The 22,613-nt window shown below is 42.3% G+C and overlaps 2 protein-coding genes and 1 long non-coding RNA gene across 10 annotated transcripts in view; 2 read left to right on the forward strand and 1 right to left on the reverse strand.

Moving 5' to 3' along the window:
* The window catches only part of DLGAP5 (DLG associated protein 5), a 109,348-nt gene extending 104,722 nt beyond the window's left edge, over positions 1-4,626 (forward strand). For 6 of the 8 annotated variants that reach the window (XM_027570370.1, XM_027570372.1, XM_027570369.1 and 3 more), the window contains one exon: positions 884-1,603. In XM_027570370.1, coding sequence (XP_027426171.1) covers positions 884-1,024 — 141 coding nt within the window. In that variant the 3' untranslated portion in view covers positions 1,025-1,603. Of the gene's footprint in view, positions 1-883; positions 1,604-3,271 lie in introns of those variants that run through there. The other 2 variants (XM_027570376.2, XM_027570374.1) reach the window with 2 other exon arrangements.
* On the reverse strand, positions 4,386-21,573 carry LGALS3 (galectin 3). Its single transcript, XM_027570377.1, is given in 7 exon segments — positions 4,386-4,686; positions 7,425-7,590; positions 10,386-10,474; positions 12,587-12,922; positions 12,924-13,043; positions 14,970-14,991; positions 21,435-21,573. Coding segments are annotated over 6 exon segments (885 nt in total). The 5' UTR covers positions 14,988-14,991; positions 21,435-21,573; the 3' UTR covers positions 4,386-4,530.
* LOC113909338 overlaps positions 20,624-22,613 on the forward strand; it is a 56,302-nt gene continuing 54,312 nt past the window's right edge. The window contains exon 1 of the long non-coding RNA XR_003515709.2: positions 20,624-21,212. This is a non-coding gene — a long non-coding RNA (uncharacterized LOC113909338). The remainder of the gene's footprint in view (positions 21,213-22,613) is intronic.

A 22,613-nucleotide genomic window follows, 5' to 3' on the forward strand; every position in this document is an offset into this window, starting at 1 on the left:
CTATTTTCATTATTTTCAAAGCCACTAATTCCTTAAGGACCTCTGTATATGTTGGCTTCTTTTCATGTCCAGGCTTCTGGGCTGCCTGTGTCTCAGGAGCAGAATGAAGTGTGTCAGTGTGACCTGTAGTCTGCTTTCTTGATCTTAGAGTCAGGGATTTCAGCATAAGGCCAATTGATATAAACCTGATTTAATCCTGTTCTCAGATCTGAACTCTGAATGCTTGGTTCTGATAATATAGGATATTACAAATAAATTTGGAATGTAATATATCATAACATTTTGTTTTATACTAATATTATGATTAAAAGTGTTTCAGTTATCTTATACATTATCTAGTTGACAAGTCTTGGTACTCCCTATGAATTCTTTTCCACTATCATAATATTAGAACTCAGACTTTTTAATTGTATTTTTTGTAGGTCCACCTGTCTATTTTAGAACCAAATTATTACTTGCTTCTATAGCATCACTTGAACCTGAAATAGGGCTTGAGGGGGAACAAAGAAAAGGATCCTAGTAGGATCACATTAGTAAAAAGCCTATTAAGTGAGTTATATGGATTAGGATTTATGGAATCTGTGTAAGTGGCTTAAGATATGGTCTTAATTTTATTCATCCTACATATACTGCTGAAGTCAATTTACATATTACTAGTCACCTTTAAGGCATATGTACCTAATATACCTTTTCAATGAAAAAAAAGTATATATTTGAAATTAGATCCACTGGTAACTAGCAAACTCACTGTGCTATTAATAATTTTATTACTATATATAAAAATATTGTTTATGTTATTAATTAACCTACTGTTAACTTGCAGTGTTGAAGGCTTAATTGGTGAAACCCTTGATTTAGTGACTTCTCTGAATTTATTCTCTAGCCAGGCCTAAACTGCAGTAATACATTCACTCAGGTGGAGAGGAGACATCAAGATCATGCCAGACACATTTCCTTTGGTGGTAACTTGATTACCTTTTCACCTCTAAGGCCCCTCCATGATGAACAGCCAGAAGAATTTTGAATTTAAAAATAAATCCAGATATTTTTCTTCATATTATCAATGTGATATATTGTTAGCATATTGAAAATTGAAGAGTATGTATTTGTGTTCACTTCTAGTCAATTTATATAGTGTCATAAAATGTTTTAATATTCAGTGTTCATCAGAGTGTGTTTTAGATATGATAGTGTTTCTCGAGGGAAGTGGGGATATTTTGTACATTAACTATGCAGAATAAAAAGTGTACTTTACCTCGCCTCTCTTGTTTAAAATGTATAAACTTAAAGCTAAGTGTACTTACTCAGAGCTTATGAACATTCTTCAGTTTAATCAAAATATAGTATTAAACTTTGACAGAAATATTTGCATCTTTTTATACTCTATTCTTAGTTTGGACTCTTAAATTTGTTGATGTTGAACAGCTTTGCATATTGCATTTTTCAGAGTATACTGAGTTTCTTTAAATGAGCTTTCTGGAATCTGAAGTTGTTTACATGCTGCAGTTTCAAACGGTTAGAGGGGCCCATTAAATCTTTGCCTTTTTCTTTTCATTTTCCCCTTGACAAAACTGACAGCCTTAGAAGGAAATGCCTTCTTCCCTTGAAAAGCATTGTATCAATCACTTAATGTGTTTGAAATATTTTCTCTTTTTTTTTAAAGATTTTATTTTTTTTATTTGAGAGAGAGAGAATGAGAGATAGAGAGCACGAGAGGGAAGAGGGTCAGAGGGAGAAGCAGACTCCCTGCTGAGCAGGGAGCCCGATGTGGGACTCGATCCCAGGACTCCAGGATCATGACCTGAGCCGAAGGCAGTTGCTTAACCAACTGAGCCACCCAGGCGCCTGAAATATTTTCTCTTTTATAAAACTCTTAATTATAGGATTGTAGAAGACAGGGCCATAAGAGCACCAAGAAGACCTGAAGTAGCTAACGCTTATAACCAGACCTGGGTCCAGTTATTTCTACCTCTAAATGAGTTAGGGTTGGAGGCATTCACCAGACAAGCAGCAGCTTTATAAATGTGTAAGATTAGAGGTTTTCAAAAAGAAAAGAAGACACATCCACTTTTGCTGTCAGAGAAAGGCATGTTAGGCTTGTGGGAAAGATAGTATTTATTATCAAGCCCATATGAGCAGTTAGGCTATGTGAGGTGCTGGCTTAGAAGAATGTTCTCAGAATACCTAATCTTACCAAAAGATAAAAAGCAGCTTTAACAGCCCATTAATGAATAATTCAAGCAAGACATGCAGAACAAAGAAACATACATAAAAGTTAGGGTTTTCTAAGGGCCCTTGCATATGAGCATGCAGAAGAAGTTGGTGCAAAGAAACCCAAAGACTTAGAATCTAGATAAAGCAATATACAACAAAACAATAAAATAGTATTTGCCCTCAAGGATAAAGCAAATGAGAATAAAAACAATGTCAGTAGACATTTTTTTTGTGGTTTTAATAAGATGTACTGTTGACTTGTTCAGAGAACTTTTGGCTGTTTAGTGATAGTAAACTCCAACTGGCTTAATAACAGGGAAGTTTATTATTTTCACAAGTTGCCAGGGTGATTCCAAGCACTTTCCAATCAATAGCTCCATGATGGTATCAAGGTCCAACATTACGTTCATAGTTTCTGTCATCCTTGCTGTCGGCTTCTCTGTGGCTGGGTCCTATTGGGGTCATATATATTGTTAGTGTGTTGAAAATTGAAGAGTATGTATTTGTGTTCACTTCTATTCAATCAATTTATAAAATTGTCATAAAATGTTTTAATATTCAGTGTTCATCAAAGTGTGTTTTAGATATGATAGTGTTTCTTGAGGGAAGTGGGGGTATTTTGTTATGGTCTTTAATCAGGATTCCTTATTTTATCTAGGATTATAGTTGAATAAAACCATGACTATTAGGAAACAGAGAATGGATGGCTAAGCAGCCATCAGTATACCCTACAACTAGATAGTGTTCTTAGGCTCTTGGACTCTGGAATTACAAGGTTTTAGAAAAATCTTTAAAGATACAAGGAAAGAATACTGCTTCGCAGAACAAATGCCTTTCCAAAAATGAAACAACAAAAAAAAATTTCCATTTGTTGAGGACCTCCTATATGGCAACCCCTTTGTAAACAATATTTATTCAACGATCACAGTGACCCTACAAAAGGTGTATTATACCACCATTTTATAGACAAAGGAACCAAGGCTCAGGATTTAAATAATTTTGTGTAAACCAAGTTCCCCCTTTTTATCATAGCTTATGTTTTTCCACTTAATCATAGGTGTGGAAGAGTCAAGATGAGAATGTTGGAGTAAGGAAGTAACCTAGTTTTTTGAAATAAACTGCTCACATCCCGCTTTAGGACTGAAAGTCTTTTTAATTGCTACAAGTGCTGTTAGAAGGCGTTCAGATATCATTCCGTGAGAACTACCTCAGGGGAAGACAGCCGCTTCTCCCGAGGTCATACCGTTTCTCAGGTGCCTTGTATTCATTGACTGATCGAAGTGAAGATAGAAAGGACTTCCCCCTCTTGACAGCTCCAAAGGATCATCCCGGCTTCAGAACGCCTGTAGGGTGGGCTGAGGCTTCGATACCCAGCTTCTCCCTCTGCCAGATCCTGTGCCTTCTCGTCCCAACAGCTGTTGATCTCAAGATTCTCCCCCCTAAACCTTTTGGGTTCTAATCTGCTTCCTGGGGAACCCAACTTGTGACAACAAAAGTATCTGAGAAGATGGTGTTATAGAAACAATAAATAGACCAAACAATATTTTGATTCTTTTGTAAAGTAAAGTGCTATGACTACATCCTAGTTTTGAAATTGTATGAATCTTTGGGCCTGCTAGTAATGAGGAAGGGCAGAAAGGCGTGGTTAAGAATGTTGGCAACGGGAACTATTAAAGTTTTCAAGCTGATCACGTATCTAATTAAGAGGTTAATTTTCCTCTAGAAATATGGAGATTTCATAAAAACCAAGAGAACCTACAGCAAGATTGTCTCATATTGGTATCAAATATGGATTTGAAAACAGCTAAGTATAGTCTAGAGAGAAAAAATAGTTAAAAGGAGCAAAAAGAAATATATCAGAATGCTAACAGTAACTGCCCGTGGATCATCAACAGCTACACTTTTTCTTTGTGCTTTTCTCATTTCCTGAATATATACTTCCTTAAGTAAGAAAATGGGAGAATGATTTCCTGGTAGCATCTTCTGGTTTTTACGAAACTCTGAAAGACAGAGGTTAGAATAGTATTTTCTTTAAAAATATTTTAATAAGTATAGAAAACTCTGGGAGACTCTGATGCAGAATTAATATTGCTACATATTCCTTTTCCACTGAATCCACTGTGCATTATCAAGAATAAACTGCCCCAATTCAATGACATATAAAGACAGGAAACTCTTAGAATGTTTATTAAATGGATGATTTACAAGAAGGACAGTGATGAATAAAGGTAAAATTTTTCAGTCAGGAAACATGAAGTTTCAATGTGTAAGGGTTTATATTCAATTTCTTTTTTTTTTTAATCTTCCCCTTTATGATTATATCATAGCATGTGAAGCACTGGTGAGATCTATGTCACCAGAAATTCCCAGTTTGCTGATTTCCTGGAGATTTTTCATCCGATGATTGTACTGCAACAAGTGAGCATCATTGACCGCAACCTTGAAGTGGTCAGATTCAACCAGCACTTGTATCTGAAATGGCACATACACAAAACTGTTAGAAATGCTCATTAATTTCAAAACCAGTCTCGCCTGAGCTGAGAATGTCGCACATTTCATCTTTATGATCATCTATGGAACTGACTGAAGTTTCAAGAAAGGAACTTTGGGGGCGCCTGCATGGCTTAGTTGTTAAGCATTTGCCTTCAGCTCAGGTCATGATCCCAGGGTCCTGGGATCGAGTCCCATGTCAGGCTCCTTGCTCAGTGGGGAGCCTGCTTCTACCCCCTGCTTGTGCTCTCTCTCTTCTCTCTTAAATAAAAACAAAAAACAAAAAAGGAACTTTGCAGCAAAAATAAACTCCACAGATTATTCAAAGATTCAAGCAAAATAAAATAAAAAGATAACAGATGACAAAGATAAGGTGAAGCTATAAAGGTAAAGATAAATAATGTGTCTCCATAAAAACAAAGTTTTTGTATGGCTAACACCTAAAAGTAAAAATATAAACACACCAAGTGCTGGCAAAGACGTAGAGAAAAAGGAACAGTCATGCATTGTTGGTGGGAATGTAAATTGGTGCAGCCACTTTGGAAAACAGTATGGAGGCTCCTCAAAAAATTAAAGATACAAATACTATATGATCTAGTAATTCCGCTACTGGGTAAGTAGCCAAAGAGAATGAAAACACTAGTTTGAGAAGATATACGCACCCCTATGTTTACTGCAGCATTATTTATAATAGCCCAGATATGGAAGCAATGCAAGTGTGGATCCACAGATGACTAGATAAAGAAGATGTGGTATCTATACATATACCACGCACACGCACGCACACTCACACACATGCAATGGGATATTTCTCAGCCATAAAAAAAGGTTTTGCCACTTGTGACAACATGGATAGACCTACAGGATATTATGCTAAATGAAATGAGACAAATTCCATGATTTCACTTATATGTGGAATCCAAAAAAAAAAATCAAAGGAAGAAATAAATGAACAAAAAGCAGAAACAGACCTATAAATACAAACTGATGGTGCCAGAGGGGAGGCGGATACAGGGATGGGCAAAATGGTTGAAGGGGTATGGGAGGTACAGGCTTCCAGTTATGGGATGTAAGTCATGGGGTAAAAGGTACAGCAAAGGGAATATAGTCGGTGGTACTGTAATAGTGTTGTATGGTGACAGATGTAAGCACAGCATAACAAAGAGATGATGATCTCCGTCGTACACCTGAAACTAATGCAACATCCTGTGTTAACTGTACTTCAATAAATAAATGAAAATAGAATACTAAAGTAGGAATCCTCTATAGAGTGGCAAATGTTGCAAAAATTGATAATAACCAGTTTAGGCCAGAGTAGGGGAAACACTCTTCCAACAGCTAGTAGTGAACAGGTTTATCCTTACAGCATTTTGGAAGCAGCACTTTGGAAATATCTAAAGTTTAAATATGTATATTGTTGAGGGGCACCTGGGTGGCTCAGTCAGTTAAGCATCTGCCTTCGGCTCTGGTCATGATCTCAGGGTCCTGGGATCGAGCTCGGCATCCGGCTCCCTGCTCAGCGGGGAGTCTTCTTCCCCCTCTCCCTCTGCCCGTCCCGCCACGCCCTGCTTGTGCTTTTCTCTCTCTGTCTCAAATAAAATCTTTTAAAAAATATGTACATTCTTGGAATAAAATTCTTGTTCTAAGAAGCAAAGATTTATAAGGACCATTATTACAGTATTTTAGTAAAATAAATAAACTTTCAGGTTTTATTTGTTTGGAATATTTCCATACTCCAAATTATCATCCATAGGGTACTCACAGAATTAGCACATATCTAAGCAATGAAATACTATTAAGTAACAACGTTCTAATGTGAGAAGATGTCCACCAAATATAGAATATGGTCCCTATAAGTCCCTGCCCTTGAGAAGTTTATAGTCTAGTTGTTGTATTGCCCACTCTACTGTCAAGCTAACCCAGTACTGTGGACCTAGTATTTGTTAAAGCAGTGCTTAAAAATAAAAAGGGTGTTGGGACAGTTGGTAGAGCATGTACTTGATGGCAAATGTTGCAAAAATTGATAATAACTACATCTTGATCTTGGGGTCATGAGTTCAGGGGTAGAGTTTACTTAATAAGTTTTTAAAATAAACAGTGCTGTATGTCATAGAAAATACTGGAAAGATGTTAACCAAGTTGCAACCTCTGTGAAGTTGGGAGAAAGGGGAAAAGATGGAGGTCTTTTTAACTTGAAACTTTAAAAATTTTTTTCATAAAACGTCTTAATTTTAGAATTAAAAAAATTAGCTTTGATTGCAATGCCAACTATGTTGTATTAAGGTACTAAGTCTCAGCCCAACTGGACTATTGAGACCTTCTGTCCTTTTTTTTTTTTTCTTTTTTAAGTACACCCAGTGTGGAGCCCAACATGGGACTTGAACTCACAACCCTGAGATCAAGACCTGAGCAGAAATCAAGAGTCAGACACTTAGCCACATAGGCACCCCTTTCTGCCTTCTTTATTAAAGATGCTACTTTCCTCATTTCCAGAAAAGCTTAAACTCAAAGGTGTGGTAACAGGGACAATGGTGAAGGGTGGGAATGGAGCTGGGGAGTGTGCCAGTCCTGTTGAGCCTGGTGCCCTGGGATGGGGAGCAGATGTACCCGTTATGTGACCCAGGATAGCAGATAAATTCATTTCAAGTGGCCTTATGGTTGTAAGAGTGATTCCCATGAGAAATATCCATTATCAATATATAATAGTAGCAATAACTTACTTTAAATGGTTTACCACTTTCAAAGGGGAAAGTCGCCTGTCTTTCTTCCTTTCCCCAGATGTTATCCAGCTTTGTATTGCAAACAATGACTCTCTTGTTGTCCTCACTGAAGCGCGGGTTAAAGTGGAAAGCAACATCATTCCCTCTCTTGAAATCTAAAGCAAGTCTGTTTTAAACCAAAAGACCAGAGTTAGTAAAATGATTCAAGCTGTACATTTGTATCAAGTGAAGAACATACAATTTTCTAAAGATCCAATCATTTTTTATAAAATACAGGAACATTTTCAAACAGAAGCAAACAAACCAGAGTTTGGCTTCAAACTGGAAAGTATACGAGGCCTAGTATCTGATGTATTCTTGTAGTATCTGAAAGTAAGCAAGGTAGTACGTGTTCCATTTTTTTGTCTCCTTGTCTTTGGTCACATCACTCCATTCCCTCTTTAACTACCTCTACTATGAAAACTCGTCAAGGTTACCTTATAGAAGTTTAGGTCCACTTTGAGGGCACTTTATGCTGTACATGGCAAATAATAATGCTTAGCTCTTTCCTGCCCTGCCAGTTACTTTTAATACCTATTAAAGGCAAGCCAGTCACATCAATAGAAGCTATCGAATACCTGGCTTCCTTATAGTTAACCAAAAACCTAGTCCTAAAATAACAAAAATGAGATAACATAATGTTCAGTGTCCTGTTGCTAAGTTGTAACGTCATGGTGATAAATGTGCTACATTCCCTGATATGAATTAATGGTAGTGCTGGCTTAACTTTTTGACCTTGTTCCTTCTCCTTGGATGTTAATGCAAACACAAGGCCTTGAACTGTTCAAGTATTAACCCTATCTCTCAGCTTCTCAAAGTGTGCTCCCTGGAACACTTAACATCAGAATCAACCGGGGCTCTTGTTTGAAAGCAAGGTCTACACCCTAGACTTATTAACAATGATTCCTTGGGCATTTTCATTTACCCATTAACAGACACATAAAACCACAAATGTATCTTCCAATGATTAAATGCCCAGGGAGAGGACCAATATAGTCAGATGACAACAGCATTTGTATTTGACCAAAAAAATCCAATGGCTGTATTTTTCTCTACAGTGAAAAGGAGATCTTGCCATCTCTACCACTTTAAGCATTCTTTTTTTTTTTTTTTCAGGTAATACCTCACATAGATTTTGCAGAACCAAGCAACCATTTTTTCAGTTTAATACCCTCTTACCCATTTCCACCAAAATGAGTGTTAATCTGCCACGGTCTCTGTCTACACCTCTAGTGTTACTGGAGCTAAAGTTTCTAGTGCAAAAACCCTCAATAAGGCAAACACACCAGTGTGGTTCTGTATGACCGTGGCTAAGGGAGGAGAGCAGATACTCACAAATCGTGCCCAGGCTCAGGTGTGCTGGGTTCTATGTTAATTGGAGGAGGAAAGATGGACAAGGACATGGGCAGGGATATATATATTTTGTAATTGGCTGTGAGACAAGCTTTATTGCACAGGTAAGCACTGTGTTTAGAGAAGCTGTAGAGGCTGTGTAGAAAGAAGGGGCTTAAGGTACTGGCTACCACACAGAACTGGAGAAGTCTGGTGGAGGTACGCGTGAATGGGCTGCTGAATGTAAAATGATTATATCAGAGGCTGAGTCCATTTCCTGGTAACAGAAAAGGGGGTTCCCATTGATCCACCAGGAGCACAAAGTGACAGACCACAGGTTGTTTACGGATTCTTGTAAACCTGTGTGCATAGCTTGATTTTGTACCTTTTGTGCACTGTCTATAAAACCCCAAAACACGGATTAATTTATGGCTGCAGCAGGGGCTTTAATGGTCCCACTAACCTCAGGGACAGGCATACTGGATGTCTTCAGGATATCCTTAACCTGCTTGTATTACATGGAAATATAACCGGTGGTGATAACAGACCCAGGCATCCCAAGGCTGCCATAAGTCAGCACAGCTTTTCCTAAATTAGCTCAGAGTCTCACTCCATCCTAGCTCACCTCTATCAAACCAGTTCCAATGGCAAAGGTTGACTTCTTTTGAGGAAGTCTTTAACTTGTAGGATCTTTTCAAATCTTTATATAAATTGTATACTCAGAAGACTGGGGTTCCCCCATCCCGCCACATAACATCCGTAGACCTGGCTGACCCCATGGGAATCTGTGACTCAGCTGATATGCCCAGTAGGAAGGCGGAAATTGAGGTCAAGCTCACCAGATCTGAGACTGCACTGTGACCTTCACGACTGCAGGGTGATCTGTCCAAATATGAGGAGAGAGTGGTATGATGTGCAAGCTCTCAGATCAACTCAAAATGATGTCCAGTGCGATCTTTGTGTTTCTGACCCTAATTTTTGATGGTCATTTAGATACAAAGTGCATGCTTGGTTTTTTAGACAAGATATGGCTCAGAGGTGGAGAGATGGCCAAGCATTACATTACAAAGGCCGTCATTCCCTTAAATTCTAAGGTTCTCACTGCCAGGGAGAACCTAGGTTTTTCTGTATGGGTTGTCTGCTCTTTCTCTCTGTCCTCACAAAGCAGAACTGTTTCAGGGCGCCTGGGTGGCTCAGTCAGTTAAGCATCTGCCTTCAGCTCAGGTCATGATGCCAGGGTCCTGGGATCGAGCCTTGCATCAGACTCCCTGCTCAATGGGGAGCCTCCTTCCCCCTCTCCCTCTGCCCCTCCCCCTGCTCATGCTCATGATCTCTCTCTCTCAAATAAATAAAGTCTTAAAAAAAAAAAAGTAGAACTGTTTCATTGTGGTTCTGGGAGAAAAACAAGATTTAGTGAGGGGCACTTTGTCCCCTTGGTGGGAACACACACCAATTTATGGGATAACTCCATTCTATAGTATAGAATTCTAAATGCATGGTTTTAAAAATTTTATTAAAATTCGAAATAGATCATCCTTTACTCAAAAACCAATTGACAAATATGTTAGAGTTGCTAATATTGTTCTTTACCTGTTTGCATTGGGCTTTACTGTGCCCAGAATTGTTATCAGCATGCGAGGCATGATTCCTCCAGGCAAAGGCAGGTCATAAGGCACGGTCTGGGAATAAAAAACATATACATATCAATAAAGAGTCATGTCTTCTTGGGGAAAGACAGAAAAATATGTTGCTAATGTGACTAACACATAACCCTAATTTAAGCCATTTTTCCAGACTCTCTGGTCACCCTGCCCAGGGCCTGAAGGAATAAGGCTTCCTATCTGCACAAGTAATAATCAAGAATAACGCCATTAAGGGGTGCCTGGTGGCTCAGTTAAGCATCTGCCTCCCTGCTCGGGCTCCCTGCTCAGCAAGAAGTCTGCTTCTCCCTCTGTCTCTGCCCCACCCCCTGCTTGTGCTCTCTCTCTCTCTCTCTCTCACTCACTTTCTTTCTCTCAAATAAATAAATCTTTAAAAAAAGAGAAGAAGAAAGCCATCAGTTAATTGGTGCCAAAGACAGAACATATTCCCTTTTGGACCACTGTATCTCTTGTTACTAAGGTCATCCCAATCTATAATTCATTTACTTGGACTATTTTTCGGAAAGGCTTAGGCTAGACCTTGCAGTCAACATTAACATTTTTGTGCCACTCTTCTTTTTTTTAAATTACTTTTATTGAGATATAATTGTATTGGTTTTAGCTGTACAACTGTGTGCCACTTTTAAGAACCTGGTCACATAACATACTTCATCATGGTCATTTTGCTCCCTAGGGGCAGGCATTGTGTTGCACCCGGGGACTTAATGAGTTCTTGTAAGTTCTACTTACATGGCATCAACAGGAGGCTCTGAATGTGGCAGATACTAAATATTTGTGGAATTAACACTTTTCATTTAATACATTCCCTAGTTCTTCCACAAAAATGTATTAACCATCTAGGTTCAAGGTGCTGTAAATATTCCTAAACTCCCTTTGGCCTCTTCTCTCTTCCCTTCCTAATTTCTTCCCCCTGGGTTCAACCACCACCCAAATCTTTTCTCTTGGGCCCCAAACCTCCTCCTATCTGAATTTCCTACAGATGCCTCAAAGCCAACAGGTGTGAACTGGAATTGTCTCTTATTCCCCATCCCCCACCACCAGGTCTCCTTCCTGAGTTCCCGGTCTGTGTTGACCTGTGGCTGGTGCTCTCATTGTCCAGCCTTGAAAACCCCAACATCCCTGACTAAGACCTAACCACTAGTTCCTGGGGTTCTTCCTCTGCAACCTCTCTCACATCTGCCTCTTCCTTGCCACAGCCTCCATGTCCCCCACCTGTCTACAAATGACTAACTGTGGTCGACTGATGCCTGCCCAATGCTGCCCATGCTCCCAGCGCCTTCTCTGTACTCTCCTCTAGGCTGACCTAAAAGCAGGTCAGACACTACCTGTGCCAACATCTACATGCTACTGGAAGGGTCTGATCCCACGGGGCTACTGAAACACTTTCCCATCTGTATATTATCTCCCGACTACACAACTGGAAGGGAAGGATCTGTGTCTGAGACATGTCTAGAGTCCCCACAGTGTTAGGTTTTACACTTAGAATTCATTTACTAAAATGGGTTTTAATATAAATGAAAATTTAATCCTTAGATCACAAAATTATCTTTAGAAGGTTTTTCAAAACCACATTACCTTGGTTTCCCTACATGTTTCTTCTATGACCCCAGACAAGCTGTATAACTCTCTCTTGTTCCCTTTCCTTGTGTGTAAAGTAGGGACAATAACAGTAGCTTATGGGGCAAATATAGGGTTAAATGAAATCATCCATGTAGAAGCACACTGCTGGCACATGTTATGTGCTCAGTGTTTATTAATAATGGTAACCAAACTGTTCCCCCATTACTATGATCTTAACTTCATTTAAATTAAAGCTGCTTTACAGATGTCTTCAAAAGATATACTGACTTCTCTTTATACTAACAATTCCCATACTAAACTCAATACAAACAATGATTTTTTTCTATTGGGCTGACATACACCATGGCTGGTCCTTGAAAAGTGGCTCTAGCCAGCGAGTTTAAAGCTTCAGGTCTCTCTGAAGTCCTTTGCAGGTTGGTGCCCACAGCCAGCTCCCAGCCAGAGCACAGCAAGTAATGGCACCAACGCTCCAGACAATTAGTGTGTTGGTTCTTCATTACCTTTGCCCTGATCACAATCAAGTCTATGAAATGCCTAGTTCCATCTTACCAGTGGTCCAGCAGGGATGCCAAAGGGGCCAGCAGCAGGGTGGGCTCCAGGAGCACTTGGCTGTCCAGGAGGTGGGTAGGCCCCAGGCCCACTCGGTTGCCCAGGGTGGGCTCCTGGTGCAGGTGGTCCAGGATAAGCAGGTGCTGTTGGGCCAGGGTAGGCTCCTGGAGGTGCCTGACCAGGATAGGCACCAGGAGGTGCCTGACCAGGATAGCCGCCAGGAGGGGCCTGACCAGGATAGCCACCAGGAGGGGCCTGTCCAGGGTAGGCTCCAGGAGGTGCCTGACCAGGATAGCCACCAGGAGGGGCCTGTCCAGGGTAGCTACCAGGAGGGGCCCTGTCCAGGGTAGGCACCAGGATAGGAGGCCCCTGGGTAGCCTCCAGCAGGCTGGTTTCCCCATGGACCAGGCCATCCTTGAGGGTTTGGGTTTCCAGACCCAGATAAAGCATCATTAAGCTGGAAAGAAAGACATCAACAATTACAGGATGAAAAACATTCACAAAAACAGAATTTTCAGGAAAACAGGAATATGTGATCTAAGAAGTAGAGGGATATGGTAAGGGTATGAAATTCAAATCAATAGGGACGCCTGGGTGGCTCAGTCGTTAAGCGTCTGCCTCTGGCTCAGGTCGTGATCCCAGGTTCCTGGGATCAAGTCCTGCATCGGGTTCCTTACTCAGCAGGGAGCCTGCTTCTCCCTCTGCCCCCCTCCCCTTGCTGTGCTCTCTCTCTCTCTCTGATAAATAAATAAATAAATAAAATCTAAAAAAAAAAATAAAAGAAATTCAAATCGATAAAAATTTCTCCACCTATTAAATTGTTTGCAGTTCCTAAGACTAAAATTAGGCTTTGGGATTATATATGCTTCATCACTTTATTCTTTTTTTTTTAGGAAGTAATGTATCAGTACTGGCTTATTAATGGTAACAAATGTACCATACTAATGTAAGACGTTAATAATAGAGGAAAGTGGGTGTAGGGTATACGGGAACTCTTGGTACTATCTTTGCAATTTTTTGTAAATCTAAAACTATTGTAAAATTTCAAAGTTTATTTTTCTTAAAAGGCCAGATCATGCCATTAAGTAAGTGGGATTCCGGATTGATTACTGTCTGTATGGGGAGGAGGAGAGCCATATAGAAAATGATAAGCAAAGCAATTTACGGTTCTCAACATGAATTGTCTTACCAGAAAGAGTGCATTTTATTGATGGATTATAATTCTAATAATGATTGTTATATTTTCTTGGCCATATAGGGTCAATTTATTAACTACATGGTAAAGTTAATACAACTATCAAATGGCATAGAATTTTCCTTGCAAAGAACAAGGATGGCTTAATAAGAGTCCCCATCCCGGTTTCACAAGACCATTCCAGAGGAGGATTTCTGGAAGGTGTGGTCCCCTTCTTAGTGGCTTTCAAAGGGCTTCCAGTCCCATTTCTAACCTCTAGCAGAACCACAAGCCTGTCCCTGGCAGCCACAACAGGTACATGGCCACACACAGTGGTATCTGATATAGGCGAAAAAAACACAGGTTTTTTTGTTTTGGGGGGTTTTTTTTGATCATGGCTTATCACAGTCAAGCAACTGCATGGTTCATATGAAAAGATGCCCTACAGTAGGTGGTCAGGGTGATGGGCCTGAGTTCCCACAGTTCAATGAGTTCCATGTTTGACAGCAAAGAGTCAGTCCTGCCATATTCCCAATGTGGCAATGTACTGGTCAAATCCATCCTTCTCTTTGCCTTGTGCTGATCACAGGGGATCTAACCCCTGCAGATGGTGGTTTCCAGGCTTCCAGATGAGTCTGGCTAAGGGGCAGCATTGGCAGGAGATTAAAGAATGGGGAGAAGGGAGAAGCCGGGGTAGTTCCCTGCTCCTTTCTGCCTCACGGGGTGTCTGGGCAGCTGCTGCATCTCCTGCCTCCCTTTATTCTTGCTTCCCATCATCTGAGATCATGGAGGGTTGCCTTTTATAATTTGCCAAAGTCGGGAGCTAGCCTTCCTCTATGTAAAAGCACATCCTCTCTAACTGACAGGAGAAGAACAATCACAGAAATCAGGATGCTCAGACTGCACCACACTTCCCTTTGCTCATATTATTTCTCAGCTCCTGCCCATGGAATCCACCTGTTTCTGTCCCAGCCTTTTCAGTAGGGGAGTTACTGTTAGTGAGTCCCAGGCCTCTATCTGCCTGGCTTTCTTCCTGAACCTATGGCTGGAAAAACAAGACTCAGCTCACAAGGTCTCATTGGTCAGTTAAGGCCAGAGGAAGCTGCAGGGTGATAGAATTAGAAGGGGATGTTTGGTGGTAGAGAAGAAAGCCCCAACCTACATGGAATGTGTATTATGGTAAAAAAAAAATAGACATAAAATACTTACTGAAAAACTGTCTGCCATTTTCCTGAAAGGGGAAAAAAAAGATAGGTTATCATTTGATCCTAGATTTCACGTTTCCATATTAACATAACATCACAAATAGTTCATTGGGCAGTTCTAGATGATCTACAGGCATTCTTCTAACCAAGCCAGTTTATTCCCCAAATACACCTAAATCAATAGTGTGAAACCACAAAACCAGCTCTAGCAGGGATGCACTCCAGCTACATCACCAAGCCCTATTTAACTCATAATTTTAAACTCTAATCATACTAGCCTGTGTTCTGAATCCTGGGAGTAACAGGCCAAACAACACAGGAGAGAGAAGACCAAGGAAGATAATGTTCTGCCCCTTTCCTTGGTAAAGACACAAACAGTCCCAGTTCATCTGTGGTCCTCCTCACCTTCCTTCCTGGGCGCTGCTTCCACCACCTCTTATCACCAACCCCCCCTCCCGTTCCTCAGATCAAGCCCCATGCCCCTCTTCTGGGTTTTAGCAGGAGAAGCAGAGTTGACTGATTCCTACTGAGATTTGAAACCAATGCCCCTAGATGCAGTTGCTGCCAATTATTTATTCCCTCATTTGCACATATTTATGCCTGCTCTGGGCCAGGCACTGTGTGGGCTCTTGCCTGGGTTGGAAGATGGATAGGCCAAGATCTGTATGGTCAAAGGGCTCACAGGCCAGCAGGGATCACAAGGGATCGACACTGTGAGCCAGACTGAGTGATGGAGAGTCACAACTAGAACTATTACTTCTAAGAGGGGACGAGGTTGTGGTGTTTGAGCTAAGCCTTAAAGGAGAGGTGAGATCCAGATGTGGAGCAATAATGATGAAGACAGGTATAAGATGCTTTTTTTTCCTTTTTTTAAAGATATTTGTTACTCCAAACGAAACTCTGGCAGTATAACAAACTAGGGTTTAAGGAAAAGAAAAGAAAAAAGAAAACAGAAAAGAAAAGAAGTCAGGCAATGTGGAGGAAAATATTTTTGGGTAGGATGCTACCAAAGAGAGTTGGCTTTGCCCAAAACTGATTCCAGGGGTGGCCTTGACACATCATTCCTTCTTTCTCCTGCTCCCTCTCCTATGTCAAGTCTCTAACCATTTAAGATGTTTTACACCTGCTCCCACTTGCAGGTGCTCTGGCAGTGAGGGGAAGAGGGCAGCTTTGGACTCATGAGGCCTGAGTGAGTTTTCTTGGGTCAGGATCACCAGTCCTATAGCCAAAGTGACTTGGATCTTAAACAATCAGAATCTCTTTTCCCTTGAGTTGCCCACTTGTGATATTTACTAAATTATTGAAGAAATGACATTACCCCCCAAGGGATCCTATAATAGGTCCTAAAAATCTAAAATATTAGACTTTTTGGTTAAAAAAATAGGCAGAACTCCTCTTAGGACTTAATGTCCTCCATTTATACACATCAGATATTTTATCATACTCTGCTGTTATTTATACCACAGTTAAATATTACCTTCTATTAAGGTTTTTTTTTTTTTTTTTTTGCACATCTCTTTTTTAAATCTGGGCATTCTTAAACATATTTGGAAGCAGTTTAGGTATCACCGTATCCTTCTTCTAACATGGGAAACTGCTGGCAACTTGACTGGGAAGTCACAGTGACTCTCCCAGGGCTTCCATTCCTGGATTTCCTATAGCATTTGATCTTTTTTTTTTTTTTAAGATTTTATTTATTTATTCATGAGAGACAGAGAGAGAGAGAGAGAGAGAGAGAGAGAGAGAGAGAGAGAGAGAGAGGCAAAGGGAGAAGCAGGCTCCCAAGGAGCAGGGAGCCTGATGCGGGACTCAATCCCAGGACCCTGGGATCATGACCTGAGCCGAAAGCAGACGTTTAACCATCTGAGCCACCAGGCGCCCCTAGCATTTGATCTTTCAAAGCAGAAGCAGGTGTTCCTCTGCTTGTGCTTCCTTCCCCAAAAGGCTTCCGCTGCTTAGAAAAGTGTGCTGCCACCGCAGGAGGAACTTGAGAGAAGCATTGTTACAGAAAAGGAAAAGAAAGGATGTTTCTTTCTCTTTTTTTAAGGTTTTATGTTTAAGTAATTTCTATACCCTCATGTGGGGTTCAAACTCACAACCCCAAGATTGAGAGTTGCCTGCTCTACCAACTGAGCCAGCCAGGTGCCCTAGAAAGGACATTTTCATTTTTAGATTTTTATTTATTTATTTGAGAGAGCAAGCGTGCCCGAGAGTGGGTGGGGGGGGGAAGGGCACAGGCAGAGGGAGAAGCAGACTCCCTGGGGAGCAGGGAGCCCAACGTGGGACTTGATCCCAGGACCCCAGGATCATGACCTGAGCTGAAGGCAAACACTCAACCGACTGAGCCACCCAGGTACCCCTAGAAAGGGCATTTCTTAAGAAAACATTTTGGAGGCCAGTAGGAAACAATCTTGAACTTCATGGTGGGCAGAAAGTTTAGTTCCCTTTGATTACACAAACTTATTCCATTCCCTGCACAACATACCAAAGACCCAGACTTACAACTTTATAAGTGTTTTGACTTGTCTTAAATATTCCTATTCTGTAACGACTTTCCCCAACCACTGGAGATGTCTTGTGCATTACAGGATGGAGAGCATCCATGGCTTCAATGCACAAGATGCCAGCAGCATAATACCCCACCTCCCGATTGTCACAACCAAAAATGTCTTCAGATGTTGCCACATATCTTGGACTCCGGGGTTGGGGGGGCGGGGAGAGGGCAAATTGTGCCTGGTTGAGAAACACTTGTCTAGGCTGATCGGCATGTGTATCCCTCCAGAAGTGTAGATACACAGGTCAATAAAAACCAAAAAGTTAGTTTCAATAGTTAAAACTAGCTAAATCTGTACCATGGGCCTAATAAGGTGTCGTATTAACATAACTCCAATCAAGCTAACATGTGTTTAAAGGCTGATTACAACTAGAAACCAAAAACAGCATTTCCAAAATGTAACATTTCTTCTTAAAGTCTGCTCAAGCATATTCAGCTTATTTTCAGCTCCAACCAAAACAATTTGAGAAACAAAGCAGATTTCACTTTCTTTCCACTGTGTTTCACATAAAGCCTTGGGTGACAGTTTGCATCATGTTGTGACACACTAGACAAGCCCATTAGAATAATGACACCCTGCATTAATGTGGTGCTTTTCAGTTTATGAAGCACTTTCCCATACTTTTCCTATTCTCATTCTGATAATGATCTTATAAGATTTTCAGGGGAAAGTTAATATTCCCATTCTAGAGGTAAGGACACTGAGACTCAGAGAGCTAATATGGTGGCCCAAAGTCATTCTGTTCTTGGCAGGTCAACAACCAGGGTCCAAGCATCCTCACTCTTAATGCAGGTTCATTTTACACTATATGTAAAACCTTTGAAATTTTAAAGTATAGTCCTTTAAAAGTGTTAATTACTTCACTTAGAAATTAATTCTCTGACTTACTCATTCAGAACTATATAACATGTTGAAATTGTAAAAAAAAAAAAGAGATCATGTTTTTGTCAGAAAACTAGCTGGGTGACTCATTCAGTAAGCTTCAATACACACAATATTGAATACAACGATGCCATTTTGCACAGTCACTTTGCTAATTATAACCACATTTAAACCAATAAAGTGTACTTCTCCAAAAAATTAGGTATGCACTGTTTTGATATGTTCATTCTCAACCGTTAGTTTTTATGGAAAAAAAAAAGATTATAACCGATACATTTTTGAAATCAAGGTTAGCAACCTTAGAACTTTAAAAAAATCTATTTGGATAAATATCTTTCTTACTTGCCTGGAAAATTTCCCCTCCCTCCCTCCCTCTCTCCCTCTTTCTTTCTTTCTATCTTTCTTTCTTTCTCTCTCTTTCTTCCTTCCTTCTTTCTTTTCTTTCTTTTTCTTTCCTTCCTTCCTTTTAGATGAACAGTTTATATAGAGACACAATAAAATGTAAAAAAATCTTCTCACACTACAGATACTACAGATATGTGAACCCCATCCTGCCATTCCCAGAATCAGAGAATTTAGAAGCACCAGAAAAGAAATACTACATTAAAGCAAAACAAAAAATTGAGGAAACACTACCTGAGTCTTCACATTTGGAAAAACCTACAGGAAGTAGTTCATGTGTGCTTTGGAATAAAGAATTTAACATGAGTCAGAATGTAGACCCTTTTAATTGGCTGTTAATTATAGCTTTTTCCCCTCTAATAAAGAGTGGCTATCTACTGTACTATGCTATTCTAGGTCCACCTAGCAATTAGTCCAGTAGCTGGGGTTCCTGGGAGCACTTCTGAAATTTCTGCTCACAAAGGGCCCTGACCTTTACACAAGCAGAAAGAGAAGTAGATCATGAATGCATTTCCTCAGAACCCTAAGGCACGGCCCACACTCCTCAGCAAAGAACTTCCCACCTTGCTGAAACAAGCCTACTTTGCAAAGCCAAATTCGGTGATGCTGAGTTGGAATAAAGGAACTGGTCCTTCACTAGGATTTCCTTCTTATCATAGTTCCTCAGCATCAAGGAAGGTAAAGTTACTTTGTGCCTCTCAGTTACCGACTGTTTTCCCGCTATGGAAAAGCTGAACCAAGAGCAAACACATGATACTTAGTCAGCAGCACACTGGAAGTTTACAGCAAGCACTGTTCTGGCAGGCTTACCACATAGAATTAAATCAGAAGGACCAGTTCAGGCACTAGACACCAAATGTTAACCCAGCTGTCCTCAGCAGGAGCCTGTTTTCCAAGCCATCACAGGAAAGGGAGGCTATGTTTTAGATCAGTTAACCATGAGTCTCAGATACAATAATCTCACAAGCCAACTGTATTTAAGGTCAACATGTGATGCTCAAGTTATAATATATGAATGCAAGTCTCTGCGGTTCAGATGTTGAGTCTGGCTGATGAGGTTCTAGGCAAGTAGGTACCTAAACTATCGGTGAGACCAACATTGGCCTTTGACCTCACTAGCAATAAGTGAAGTCTTTATAGTAAAGCACTGATGTACACTTGTAGCACAGGGAAACATCATTGTTTAAGGACCCCTGCAAAAAACTAGCTTTGGGGGTCAATCTATCAGGCAGTGTTCCCCCTCCTCTGCTACTTCAGTAACCTGGTGAGTAACCTTCTAGCACTTTGAAGCTCAAAACATTCAAAGACCATCATCAAACTTTTCCCCAGAACATGGAGTAGGTGCTGATTCTGAGTGTAACCCCCAAACGTTATGAAATTAGGAAGCAGTTCCCATCTCCCAAAGATCACAGATGAACTGTCTTCCATTCCTTTCCCAGAATCCCAGAAACAGACTGGGTCACTGCGGTTCAGCCGTCTTCACTGTCCAGCAATCCAACTCCCAGGAGCCACTTTACACAGCTTCCACAGTATATGGAATAGGAATCACTAACTTGAAGGGGTGGGCCTGAAGCCGAAGTCACAACCTCACCGTATGTGTCTCTGACTCTCTGGCGCTCAGCTCCTATTCCTCAGAGTGGATACATTATAGTGTTTGTTTGTTTTTTTTAAATCTTATTTTTTATTTATTTATTTATTATTTATTTATTATTTATTTATTCATGAGAGACAGAGAGGCAGAGGGAGAAGCAGGCTCCCAAGGAGCAGAAGCCTGATGCGGAACTCGATCCAGAACTCTGGGATCATGACCTGAGCCGAAGGCAGACGCTTCACCATCTGAGCCACCCAGGCGCCCTACATTATAGTGTTTTTATTTCGGCACCTGATAATTCAGAATACATCTTCAAACCTGTTTTAAAAGCTGTCCCCCGCTTTTTGGACCAACATTCTGCCACACCCTACACGTCCTCAGCACAGATCTGGGATAATGCCCAAATTAGCCAATCTGGGCAGGGATGAGTCACTGATTTGCAAAAGTTTGGATGTGCACTGTTCGCCAAGCCAGACGCATGCCCACTCAGGCCCTGGGGCATCACTACTTTCTGTGGGGTCAGCACCCAGAGAGCGGCGGCAGCCCCTACCGCGGCCCCGGGCCTGGTAGAAGGGCTCGTGCGCGCCCCACAGTCAGATCCAGCAGCCGCGCAAGCCCAGTCAAGGGGCGCAGGGGCCGCCTCCGGAGTCCGGGAAGGAGGAGGACCCGCTTCCTAATCCCACACTGGGGCGGGCCGCTGGGGTTGCCAAGCGCGCCCCCCCCCACCCCCCGCTCGCGGGCGGGACGCCGTGGCCGAGGCTGCCAGTCGCCGCGGAGGGTGCCCCGCGCCCCTCACCGCCCGCCCCAGGATCAATGCGTGAGTCTTTGTAAAGCGCCTCTAACTTTCCCAGAGCCTCAGACTGCGCTCTCTCGAGGGGTCAAGGCCTCGAGTGCCCCGGTGCCCCCAGGTCCTCACGCGACCCCCCCGCCTCTCCGTGCCCGCCCGCCGGCCGTCAAGCCCCCCAGCCCCCAGCCCCCGCCCGGGCCGCCGCCGGCGGGCTCCCTCCGCGTCCCGCGTCCCCGCGCCCCCGCCACTCACCCGACGCCTCGGCGCTAGCTCGCTTGCTACCCGCGCGGCTTCTGCTGAGGTGGTGCGAGCCCTGACCGGGCGGTGGCTCAACGCCTCAAATAGGCTCGGCCCGGCCCGCCTCTGCCGAGGCGTGGCTGGCCTCCACCCCCGCCTGGCCCGGCCTCGCCTCGCCTCGCCTCGCCTCTTCCTGCGGACCAGGCCCGGCGTCCCCTGACCCGCACACCCTGCAGCGCCGTTCCAGGGCGCAGCTGAGAAGTTCGGGGTCTGGAGAGCGGCCGGTGGGACGCTCCGGGGCGGCCCCCAGCCCCGCAGCCTCCAGTTGGTGTCCCGCGGCCACCCGAGACCTTGGAGTGGGGCCACGTTCACCGCCCTCTCTCCAGATTCACCTGGTGACTCAGACCAGGATGGGGAGAGTCTGCGAAGCTTTCAGAGTGTGCTGCGTTGAAGAGTTTTGCTTGTTTGCTTGTTTTAACCGAGTTTGCTTAATTTTCTGCCTGAATTGCAGACGCTCTCGTCCTTTCTGCATTTTACCTAAATCCTCTCTCAATATCAGAGCCTTCCCAAGAAGTGCGCAGTGACTTGTGTCACTGGGAGGGCCCTGTCAGTTTTCTGAGGTGCTGGGTGAGATAGATGCCCCCATGTTCTTGACCTTGCATTCATTCCCTTTCTGAACTGCGATGTGGGGACCCACCTCACACTGAGAGCCCAAAATTGTTTTTGTTTGTTTGCTCTCACTGCATCCTCAGCATCTTACCTAGCCTTTGGTGTGTAGTAAGTTCTCAGAAGAGGTTTGTTTCATGAATGAATGAACGAAATAATGAATCCCTTCCTAGAAAGCCTGTTGTTTTCTCAAAGGTTGGGGAGAGTCCGGATGAAGGAGGGAACAGTTAAACACAAAAGTGGCTTAGGTAAAGACATGAATAGGATAAAGCTACCCACTCTAAAAAAGGTTCTTATAACAGATAGTAATTCTTGGGGCGCCTGGGTGGCTCAGTCGCTTACGGGGCTGCCTTCAGCTCAGGTCATGATCTCAGGGTCCTGGGATCAAGCCCCACATCGGACTCCTTGCTCAGCGGGGAGCCTGCTTCTCCCTCTCCTTCTGCCTGCCCCTCCCCCTGCTTGTGCTCTCTCTTTCTCTCTCTGTCAAATAAATTAAAATAAAGTCTTAAAAAAACACACACACACACA

The sequence above is a fragment of the Zalophus californianus genome, chromosome 6 (assembly GCF_009762305.2).
Source record: "Zalophus californianus isolate mZalCal1 chromosome 6, mZalCal1.pri.v2, whole genome shotgun sequence".
In the NCBI taxonomy this organism is placed as follows: Eukaryota; Metazoa; Chordata; class Mammalia; order Carnivora; family Otariidae; genus Zalophus; species Zalophus californianus.